General features: G+C 53.2%; 1 protein-coding gene across 1 annotated transcript in view; it reads right to left on the reverse strand.

Moving 5' to 3' along the window:
* Positions 1-1,466: 1,466 nt before the first annotated feature.
* Positions 1,467-9,345, reverse strand: part of dcbld1 (discoidin, CUB and LCCL domain containing 1) — a 14,915-nt gene continuing 7,036 nt past the window's right edge. Inside the window, 8 exon segments of the mRNA XM_067241798.1 lie at positions 1,467-2,349; positions 3,086-3,205; positions 3,796-3,842; positions 3,930-4,014; positions 4,097-4,201; positions 4,578-4,725; positions 5,205-5,314; positions 6,918-6,980. Of these exon segments, the coding sequence (XP_067097899.1) occupies positions 1,769-2,349; positions 3,086-3,205; positions 3,796-3,842; positions 3,930-4,014; positions 4,097-4,201; positions 4,578-4,725; positions 5,205-5,314; positions 6,918-6,980 (1,259 nt within the window). The 3' untranslated portion in view covers positions 1,467-1,768.

Below are 9,345 nucleotides of genomic sequence, written 5' to 3' on the forward strand. Positions count from 1 at the left end.
GGGTTTTGACGATCACGGCTGAAGAAAGCGCACGCACACACACACCAGGGGAAATAACACAAAGGCAGGAGGTCGGTTGGTTGGTTTTTATTGAGGGCTCAGCTTACAGGCAACCGTACACAGATACACACACTACCCTGTCCACACACACACACACACACACACACACACACACACACACACACACACACACACTACTCTTCACAGTCCTGAAGAACCCCACAATGCTTAAATACACTACGCTATAAATACGAGTCTATCAGTCTCTCCCCTTACTGAGGTAGTCACTGAGCTACACTGACCAGAGCAGCCATAGCCGCACTCATCGAGTCAAACAGTGATCTCTTCAAGGAGGGGAGGATAGAGAGTCATCGACACACACACACACACATTGGGGGAGAGCGTGTGGACAAGAGCAAAAAAATCATAATTTGGCAAATGAGACACAGTCCTGTAATAACATACACCCCCCCCCCCCCCCCCAGTCCCAGTGAGAAACACACCAGAAGTATTTCACAGAAACGCGTACATGTGGTGTGTGTCTCGTCGTGTGTTGGCAGGCTGCCCGTGTCGGCTCCAGGTGATTCTTGCAGCGTCGGCGGAAATCCTTCACGCGTACGTCAAGCCTCCTCTTGCCCAGCAGAGCACTCAGGGCTCTCAGGGCTGAAACTCGACATCCATTTAGAAACAGAAGTAGTCCGGATTCCAGTTCTTCAGGTAGGGCTGGTCTTCCGAGACCCAGAACGGCCCCATTAGGACTCAAAGCGAGACTGAACTCTACAGCGGTCCTGATCCAGTTTCTCCCAGACTCGTTTCCAGATAGTTCTGCTCTACTGAAGCGGGACTCAGTCTCAGCAGCTTGACAGGCAGACAGACTCCAGCACAAGGCCAGTCCACTACAACATGAGGGGAATTTAAAAACATCTCTCTCTCTCTGTGTCTCTCTCTCTGTCTCTCTCTTTCTCCTGTCGTCCTGTCATTGGCTCACAGACTGACCAATGAGCCTCAGGACGGATCCGGCGGAGAGAGACGGGGCACGGGACACAGCCGGACACAGATGTAAAGAGAGAGGGGGGGGGGGAGAGAGAGAGACATAGATACAGTACACAGAGGCAAACAGAGGGAGCGAGAGAGAGAGACGCAGGCGTTGGCATTAGGCCCACCTGTGACGGCAGCCACAAGGGCCTGATTGTAGATGAGTGCGTCCAGGGAGACACTGAGCCTTTCAGCCTCCCTCCCTCCCTCCCTCCCTCCCCCCCTCCTCCCTCTGTTCTAAAGACAGTCTTGTCCAGAGCGGTCTGCAGGGGGATGGCACAGCCTCGGCATCACGGCACGTCCACCCCTCCTACGACTGAGGCCCTCGCTGTGTTGACAAGATGGACGTTTCACGGGGAGGAAGGTTGGCAGCAGGTTTATGAATCCCCCCCCCCCCACAAGCCCCCTCCCCCCTCTCCCAGCTGGCCACATTCAGCTCAGAGAGGGGGTCCAGTCCTGGGAAGGGGGGGTGGTGGCAAAGAAAGCTATAAAGAAGGAAGCACATGGTACCTCACATCGATGGTCTGTAACTTTACCTTGGTAACCAATGTCCCGAATCCCTTCCTTCTTTATACGCTCTATCGTAGATATGAATCTTACCCAGTTGAACAGATTTTTTAAAAGATTTTTAAGGAAATAAATCACAGTAGAGGTCACCCGGTCCGAGTCCACGCAGACCCGCCGTGTCGATCCCCAGATCGTCTGACCTGAGCGAGTCAAGTACCCTCCAGACCTAACGAGTAGATCCCAGATCAGAGCCTCCAGAGCTGCCCTCAGGGCTGGGTCTGAAGGGGTTCACTCCTGGGTGGGCTAAGCCCGCCCTCACACAGTCCCTGGGGCTGGAGTAGCTCTCCAGGGCCGAGGGCTTGGCCTGGGGCCTCTGGTACTCTGAAGGCCCCTTGCCCTGGGTCCTTTTGGGGCAGTCGTACACCCCCTCAGAGTTCTGTCTCCCCCTGTCTGCTTTCACCTGGGGGGTCTGGTACCCCCCTGGTGCCCCCACCCCTGGCCTCCTGGGGCCCCCGCTCTCCACGGCCTTGTGGGAAGGGCTCCTGGGCAGCACGGCGCCCGGCACGCTGTACGGGTCGGAGAGGAAGGCGACGTCTTTGCGGAAGGTGTGGCGCTCGATGATGGGCGTGGCGTATTCGGGCTCTTGGTTGGTCAGGGGCAGGGCGTACTGATTGGACGTGTGGAGGTAGTCGTAATGGGTCGCCGGGTCGTTGCCGTCGTCCTTGGCAACGTCGGTGTCCATGGGCCGGAAGGTGGAGCCTTTCCTAGATACGGTCCCGATGCCGATCATCAAGGGCTGCTGGCACTCTGGAGAGGAGGAGCAGAAGCACACATTTACATTTAGTCATTAGGGACCAGTAAGAAACCAGATCCTCTTTGGGCCCAGATTTATTTAGTCCCCTGGAGGATTACGGATCGTTGAAGCACGGTGGCCGTTGTTTATGATGGCTTTGATACATCGATTCATCTTCGGGACCTGCGTGTTAGGGTCACTCCTGTTAGCGTTGTGTTACATTTACATTTAGCAGACGCTCTTATCCAGAGCGACTTACAGTAAGTACAGGGACATTCTCCCCGAGGCAAGTAGGGTGAAGTGCCTTGCCCAAGGACACAACGTCACTTTTCACAGCCGGGAATCGAACCAACAACCTTCTGATTAATAGCCCGACTCCCTAACCGCTCAGCCATCTGACCCCAGTAACCCACACATAACCACATAGCCCTATGCAGAGAGTGTGTGTGTGTGTGTCTTTCTGTGTAAGTGTGTGAATGGGGGGGGGGGGGGGGGGTGTATGGTGTGGTGTGGGTCATGTGGCTAAGCGGTGAGGGAGTCGGGCTTGTAATCTGAAGGTTGCCAGTTCGATTCCCGGCCGTGTCAAATGATGTTGTGTCCTTGGGGAAGGCACTTCACCCTACTTGCCTCGGGGGGAATGTCCCTGTACTTACTGTAAGTCACTCTGGATAAGAGCGTCTGCTAAATGACAAAATGTAACGTAAAAATGTAATGTGTGTGTATGGGTTGTGTGTGTGTGTCTCCTCTGACCTGCCATGGTGCTGGTGACCAGGTCTAGTTTGTGTGTGGGGTCCTGGTCGGGGCTGTAGCTGATGGTGAACTCTGCAGACTGGTGTCTGGTGCAGGGGTGCTTCACCTGCTTCCAACAGCCTGGGACCACAGGGGAGGAAGGGGTTAAAACGACCGGGGCCTTGTGGAGTCAGGGAGGCAGCAGGGCACGAAGTCAGGAGAACCTGCCTCCACACAGCAAACTGATGACATCAGGACATGTAGGAGCTGCCCAGGGTGTTATGACTGGACTCTCTCATTTTCCACAGACAGACAGGCCTACAGACAGGCACGAGAGACAGACAGGCCACCAGGCAGGCAGGCAGGAGGAGAGACAGACAGGCCACCAGGCAGGCAGGAGGGGAGACAGACAGGCCACCAGGCAGGCAGGCAGGAGGAGAGACAGACAGGCCACCAGGCAGGCGGAGAGACAGACAGGCAATCAGAGGAATAGACAGGCAGGCAGAAAAACAGACAGGCAGGAGGAGAGACAGACAGGCAGTCAGGCAAGCAGAGAGACAGACAGACAGGCAGGCAGAACGACAAACAGACAGACAAAGAGGGTTAGTGTGTGAATCTGGCAGTTGGACTCATGCTGCCTGTTTTAGAGACAAGCCTGGGCATTCTCTGCTTTTACCACACACACACACACACACTCTGACATATCAATACAACGGTTTGAGATAACCAACCTGTCTGGACATCAGAGGATCCATAGGAGCTCTCTTTGGTCTTCTTCCTGTTTCAGACAAACACACCAGATTGAGATACAGGGACAGACAGAAGTGTGTGGGTGTATGTGTGTGTGTATGTGTGTGTCACTCACTTCTGCAGCATTTTGCACACACACACCCCGGTCAATAACAGCACCACAGATAAGACTGTAGGAACGATGATGATCACCAGTTTCACTGAGGAGAGAGAGGAGAGAATGTGTCAGCTAGTACCATCACACACACACAAACACACACACACACCCACACACACACCTACCTAGGTCTGCATGGGAGGGAACAGGCTCAGTCATCTCTTGGCCTACCGTTGGTGGCTTGGGCTTGGTTGGCATGGTCTCCAACGTCACCTGGGACGACACGTTGACTGAAGAGGGGAGGGAGGAGGGGAGAACAGGGGTTAACACCCCAAACATCAAATACCACCTGATACTATCCTGCTTCCACACGATGTTGAGTAGTTCTGTATTCACTGGAAAGGTGACGTTCCTTGTCAAGGGCTTATACAGTGCTGTTTGTTATTCAATACTTCCCTTTTACCTCGATACCTACATGTGTAACCGCTGTTACAGGAACGGTCAACCTCTCACACTTATGTTCAGTTGCTCGTGGTTCGATGGAAGTCGGGTTGTGGTCAGAGTGTGGTCAGGTTACGGTTGGGAGTACGGTCGGGTCAGGGTATGATATGGTCAGGGTGTGATATGGTCGGGTCATGGTCAGGGTGCGGTCAGGAGAGGACGTACCTCCGAGGTGCGTGCAGCCCTGCAGCTCCACCGCCATGGCGACGCGCTGGTGCCAGGTGAGGGGGACGAGACGCAGGGAGCGAGTCACGATGGGGGGGTGCAGGCTGGTCCTGGTGTCGTGGACACTATCCTGGTTCCCCTCCAACACCTGAAGGAGGGCAAGGGTGGAGGGGGTTAGAATGCGTACGAAATATACTTCAAAAGGGCTAGAAGTCTGTGGGTTAGGGGCTCCGAACTACATTTACATTTATGCATTTAGCAGACGCTTTTATCCAAAGCGACTTCCAAGAGAGAGCTTTACAAAAGAGCATAGGTCACTGATCATAACAACGAGATAGCCCCAAACATTGCGAGCACCCAAAACATGAAGCATACATTGTGGAAAACCAAAAAAGTGCCAAAGGGAAGAACCATAAGAGCATGCAGTTAAACAAGTTACAATTGAACAACATGAACCTCCCCACAAGAGTGCAAGAGTGTACCTGTAGAAAAAACAATCAACAGTAAAATATTTCACAGCGAGTACAAGAATTTGAAACCAATACAACTAACCAACAAGAGCAAAAAGTCTCTCAATCCGAGTCATTGTGATCCTGGAGGAAACTAACTAGGGAACTAGGAGCTCACCGTGAAATCGGAGCTGCTGTTCTGCGTGTAGGTTTTCCAGCGGTTCTTCTCCTTGTACAGCACCTTGTAGCTCCTGACGTGGCCAGCCGTGGAACCGCTGGTGATGATCCCTGTGAGGACAACAAGAGGAATCAGAATCGACAGGACATCAGTCGTCAACACGGAGTCAGATGGCTGAGCGGTGATGGAGTCGGGCTAGTAATCTGAAGGTTGCCAGTTCGATTCCCAGCCGTGCCAAATGACATTGTGTCCTTGGGCAAGGCACCTCACCCTACTTGCTTCGGGGGGAATGTCCCTGTACTTACTGTAAGTCGCTCTGGATAAGAGCATCTGCTAAATGACTAAATGTAAATGTAACACAACGCTAACAGGAGTGACCCTAACACGCAGGTCCCGAAGATGAATCGATGTATCAAAGCCATCATAAACAACGGCCACCGTGCTTCAACGATCCGTAATCCTCCAGGGGACTAAATAAATCTGGGCCCAAAGAGGATCTGGTTTCTTACTGGTCCCTGGCCTTGCACATGATTAGAGCTCTCAGTTCACAGTCGTTTACACACGCAGCAAATAAGGCCGAGTCTCATTGGTTGGGATCAGAGTTCCGGAGGGGGCGTGGCAGGCGGAAGGGGCGTGGCGATGGATGACTGGGTCCCTACGAGGTTTCACAACAAACATGTGCCAACACAACAGAGCTTTCTTCTTCTCAACACATCACACTCTAATGTGTAGGGGAAGAAATTACAGTGTGGAGTCAGGGAGGGTAGGGTGGAGTCAGGGAGGGCAGACTGGAGTCAGGGAGGGTAGGGTGGAGTCAGGAGGGCAGAGTGGAGTCAGGGAGGCAGAGTGGAGTCAGGGAGGGCAGGGTGGAGTCAGGGAGGGCAGGGTGGAGTCAGGGAGGGCAGAGTGGAGTCAGGGAGGCAGTGTGGAGTCAGGGAGGGCAGAGTGGAGTCAGGGAGGGCAGAGTGGAGTCAGGGAGGGCAGAGTGGAGTCAGGGAGGGCAGAGTGGAGTCAGGGAGGGCAGAGTGGAGTCAGGGAGGGCAGAGTGGAGTCAGGGAGGGCAGAGTGGAGTCAGGGGGGGCAGAGTGGAGTCAGGGAGGGCAGAGTGGAGTCAGGGAGGGCAGAGTGGAGTCAGGGAGGGCAGAGTGGAGTCAGGGAGGGCAGAGTGGAGTCAGGGGGGGCAGAGTGGAGTCAGGGAGGGCAGAGTGGAGTCAGGGAGGGCAGAGTGGAGTCAGGGAGGCTCGAAGTCAAGAGAAACGGCCTCCACACAGCAGACTGACAAGACCCTGAGCAGCTCCTATATTTAAGCAGAGCCCAGGGACGGGAAGCATCCTCACAACAGGAGGACAGAGGACACATTGTGTCTGTCAACGCTGGAGTCAGGGGAGGTTCATAGGCATCCAAGCAGGAGGGTCCACAGTCTGTGTGTGTGTGTGTGTGTGTGAGCCCAAATCTCCATTCGCTGATCTCCAGTGTGAAAAAACATTCCTGGTCAAACCAAAACAAGCTAAAGCTCCCAATCCTAAGCAGAGGGGTGTGAGGTGAGGTAGGGACAGAGGGAGTAGGGATCAAGCAAGGCAACAAGCACGGGAACCCGGAAAGGGAACAGGCAAGGAACAAGCAAGGGAACAGGCAAGGGAACAGGCAAGGGAACAGGCAAGGGAACAGGCAAGGGAACAGGCAAGGGAACAAGCAGAGGAAACCCTCTCTCACCCGTGATCATCTTCTTCTCTCCCAGGTCCATCTGAAGCCACGGCAGACTGTTGTTGTCCTCCCCTGCCCCCCAGGAGCGCCCCCTCAGCGCCCCCGCTCCTCCAGCCCTCCCAGAGGGCTCCGGGGCCTCAACCCTGGAGGAGTCGCTGCTCTCATTGGCTGTCCGGTCCTGTGTCTGTCCTGGCTCCGCCTCCTTGTGCCAGCGCGAGCTGAAGGTACGGGAGATGGGTCGCAGCACCGAACCATTCCTACAGTCTGAGGAGAGAGAGAGAGGAGAATCTGGTTGAGAGTTATGGAAGTACCACGACCAGAGGCAGGAACGTGAAGAGAACCAAGATTTAAATGTGTTTGAAGGCTCTGCTCATAGTTCTCTAACTATCTGGAAAGAGGAAGAGGAGAAAATACCATGAGAATACCGATAGAAAAAAAACTTGAATGAGTTGTTCTGTGTTTGGCTAGAGAGGAAGTCAGAAGATTAAAGCCCAACTGTAAACTCAATCAAAGCGCTGGTGAGGAAGGAGGGATGAAGGGAGGGGGGTGAATACCGTTTCTCTCCTTTATGTCGGCGGCGAATCAACCTAATGGAAAGCATGTGGAAGCCATAACTCCGCCACTTATGGCTCGTGTGGTGTGTGTGTGCGTGCGCACTGGACAACAACAGAGGAGACGTCTTAAAACTCCACATCTGCTCCTTAACTGGAGTCACATGGCTGTTATAGCGGCACAGAACACTCCTAGGCTGTGTAAAAGATTTACCCCCCCCTCTCCGTCATTGTCCAACCCGCTTCCTCTGAGAGTCTTGTTGTCAGAGCAGTCATGGATGTGACTCAACCCTCCGCCATGCCATACATACACCTAAAAGATATGGTTGAGGCCCATGACTCGTCTATGACTCCCGTAGGATAGAGCGTTGTGACGACGTAGGTGTGTAAGACTCGGGGGGAGGGGGAGGGGGGGGGGGTCTGTTTGGGATGTTGCGGTGTACGGATCGGCGTCTTCGCGCCTCCGTACCGGACTCTCGCCAACACTCCGTCGAGGCCGTTGTCGCCGGCGGTGGGATCCCATCGTGACCACGGTCACGCCTGACGTGGTCGACGGAGAGAAAGGCGGGAGGAAAACCAGGAAAGCTACGAGTGATGTTTGCCGACTGTTTTGGAAGTGACGCGTGAAGAGCGCTAGTCCACTGGAGAACAGCTACGCGAGGGCGGACAAAAGAGCCTGTCGGAGCCGTCGTTTCTTTGAGAGAGACACCTCGTGCTTGGGCGCCAGGCGTGTCATCCGTGTTTGCAGACATTCGACGACGTTTCGTTTGCCCCATGGAAGCCCTTGCGCTCATCTCGTGTTTCGATAGATAAAACTAGCAGGCTGCATAACAGACTGCATACAAGGTCAGGTCAAGTCAATGGAAAGGATGTTGGTCTAATGGAACCCCACGGTGAACACCAGTGAGACAGGGGCGTTGTTAGACATCAAACTCTACTGGGGCACAGGCCCCTATTCATATCCCTTTTTTTTTTTCTTCCAAGCGTGCCGCGCACAATGCACTACTAGGCTACAGAAACTCCCCTTGCTTAACTCACTACACAACAGTTCAGGGACGCAAGTTTGATATCAACTTTGGCAGGGACATCAATAGTTACTGCGTATTTCTTTTCCGGGATTATCAATCGAAATTAATGGACGGACTAAAAGTAAATTGTTAAAACTCAAACTTTTGATTTTACTGGGGCACAGCAGATTTATACTAGGGCGCACGTGCCCCAGTAAAAAGGGTTTAACGACGCCCCTGCCAGTGACTAGTCAAAGACTAGCTGTCCCTGTACAGGTGCATTTTGACTATCTTTGCCATGAGGGCGGCGAGCTGAACATGTTATGGGAGTGTTCCTAGAGTGTGTGTGTGTGTGTGTGTCAGAATCAGATTTATTTGCCACGCAAGTTCACACAAACAAGGAATTTACTGTGGCATGAAGGTGCACACGATAAACATATAAGAATCTTAAATGTAAAAAGGAAAACAAGTACAACAGTGTGTGTGTGGGGGGGGGTGAGCCTGTTTGTACAAGTTCAGAACAGTTTCAACTGAAACACTATCAGACTCAAACGTCATCAACCACATAGGAGAGATGTGATAAGAGTGTGTGTGGGCAGGGGGGGGGGGGGGATTAAACTTTCCCTTTGTCTTCAACCGTTCCTAACGTACAGTGCACCCTGCTTGGCAGCTCGTTGACTGTGAATAACGACTCTTCAAGCATTTTGATTTGATGAACTAAACTAAGCCAGGCGATGTTTTATCCGGGGCTAGGAGAGCAGCTAGTGCTCGGTCTAATGAAATAACATGGGAGTGTAGATATCTGGCCACACACACACACACAAAGAGCATTAGAGCAAGACTAATGATCCTCTTACCATCAGTGACGAAGGTGAAGAG

The sequence above is a fragment of the Osmerus mordax genome, chromosome 8 (genome assembly GCF_038355195.1).
Source record: "Osmerus mordax isolate fOsmMor3 chromosome 8, fOsmMor3.pri, whole genome shotgun sequence".
Lineage (NCBI taxonomy): Eukaryota > Metazoa > Chordata > Actinopteri > Osmeriformes > Osmeridae > Osmerus > Osmerus mordax.